The sequence below is a fragment of the Pteropus vampyrus genome, unplaced genomic scaffold (assembly GCF_000151845.1).
Source record: "Pteropus vampyrus isolate Shadow unplaced genomic scaffold, Pvam_2.0 Scaffold1000000159, whole genome shotgun sequence".
Classification (NCBI taxonomy): Eukaryota; Metazoa; Chordata; class Mammalia; order Chiroptera; family Pteropodidae; genus Pteropus; species Pteropus vampyrus.
In genome coordinates, this window is record NW_011914561.1 from 1 (window position 1) to 1,212 (window position 1,212).

General features: G+C 65.3%; 1 protein-coding gene across 1 annotated transcript; it reads left to right on the forward strand.

The window, feature by feature from the left end:
- Nucleotides 1-8: 8 nt before the first annotated feature.
- On the forward strand, nucleotides 9-1,154 carry LOC105311113 (relA-associated inhibitor-like). Its single transcript, XM_011387143.2, has 3 exons — nucleotides 9-17; nucleotides 117-259; nucleotides 638-1,154. The coding sequence occupies exons 2-3, from the start codon at nucleotides 125-127 to the stop codon at nucleotides 1,022-1,024; spliced, it is 522 nt and encodes a 173-aa protein (XP_011385445.1). The 5' UTR covers nucleotides 9-17; nucleotides 117-124; the 3' UTR covers nucleotides 1,025-1,154.
- Nucleotides 1,155-1,212: the final 58 nt, after the last annotated feature.

Below are 1,212 nucleotides of genomic sequence, written 5' to 3' on the forward strand. Positions count from 1 at the left end.
TCACCTTAATTTCCAGTGTGAGTTGGGTAGGGGGCGGGGCTTGCCGGCGGTCTCTGGGGGCAGGGACGGGCCCGGCCTGCCGGTCTCTGTCCTCATCGCTACTCCCTCCTACCCAGCTCTGGCCATGAAGCACATGGACCTGAAGCAGATGGAGCTGGACACGGCGGCAGCCAAAGTGGACGAACTGACCAAGCAGCTGGAGTCGCTGTGGTCAGACTCGCCGACACCTCCTGGCTCGCAGGCGGGAGCCCCACCTCGGGTGAGCCTGCGTGCCCTTGTCCCCACCGTGGCCCCCAAAGCCAGCTTCTTTCGCTTGAGTTCAGTCAGTGCTGCCGGGTAGGATCGCAAGGGTTGTGGGCTATTTAAGGACACTCTGGTTGTGTGGGTACCAGTGGAAGTGAACATTCAACAGGACCCACGGAAGGAAAGTGGCCTTATTCTAAGTGGCATGAAGAAAGGCTAGTCTCAGCCCTGATTTCAGGGCTTCCTCCCCAGCACCCCTCACTGGGCTCTTTGTGCCTGAATCTCCAGCAACACTCCAACTCCGCTGGGTTGATTTTCGATGACCTCTTTTGACCTCCCCCTAACCCTCTACTAATGTCTTCTTTGACCCTTCCTTGTCCCGGCCTCTCCCCAGCTGTCCCGGTACAGCTCCAGCCCGGTCCCCGAGCCCTTTGGCAGCCGCGGGTCCTCCCGGAAGACGACCAGCGACGGCGCAGACAGCCCGTTCGGACGCTCCGAGAGCGCCCCGGCTCTGCTCCCCTACAGCTCGCTGTCCCCTAAGGGCCGGCCGTCGTCACCGCGCACCTCGCTCTACCTGCAGCCGGACGGCTACAGCAGCCTGGACCGCGCGCCCTCGCCCCGGCCCCGCGCCTTCGATGGCGCAGGCAGCTCGCTCGGCCGTGCGCCCTCCCCGCGGCCCGGCCCGGGCCCAGCTCCGCCAGCAGGGCCCCCCCACGCCCTTCGACTTCCTGGGCCGCGCCGGTTCCCCAGCGTGGCAGCCCCCTGGCTGAAGGGCACCTAGTGTTCATCCCCGAGCGCGGGGACCTCGAACGAGCTCCCCGGCCACCTACGACACCCCGGCCTGCCTTAGGGAGCACACTGCTGGACGTGAGCGAGCATCGCCTTCTCCCCGCCCCTGCGAGCGCAATGTAAACTTGGGCACTGAATTTGAACGGAGGGAGGTGTTGCGAGACCGGGACACCGCCTCCT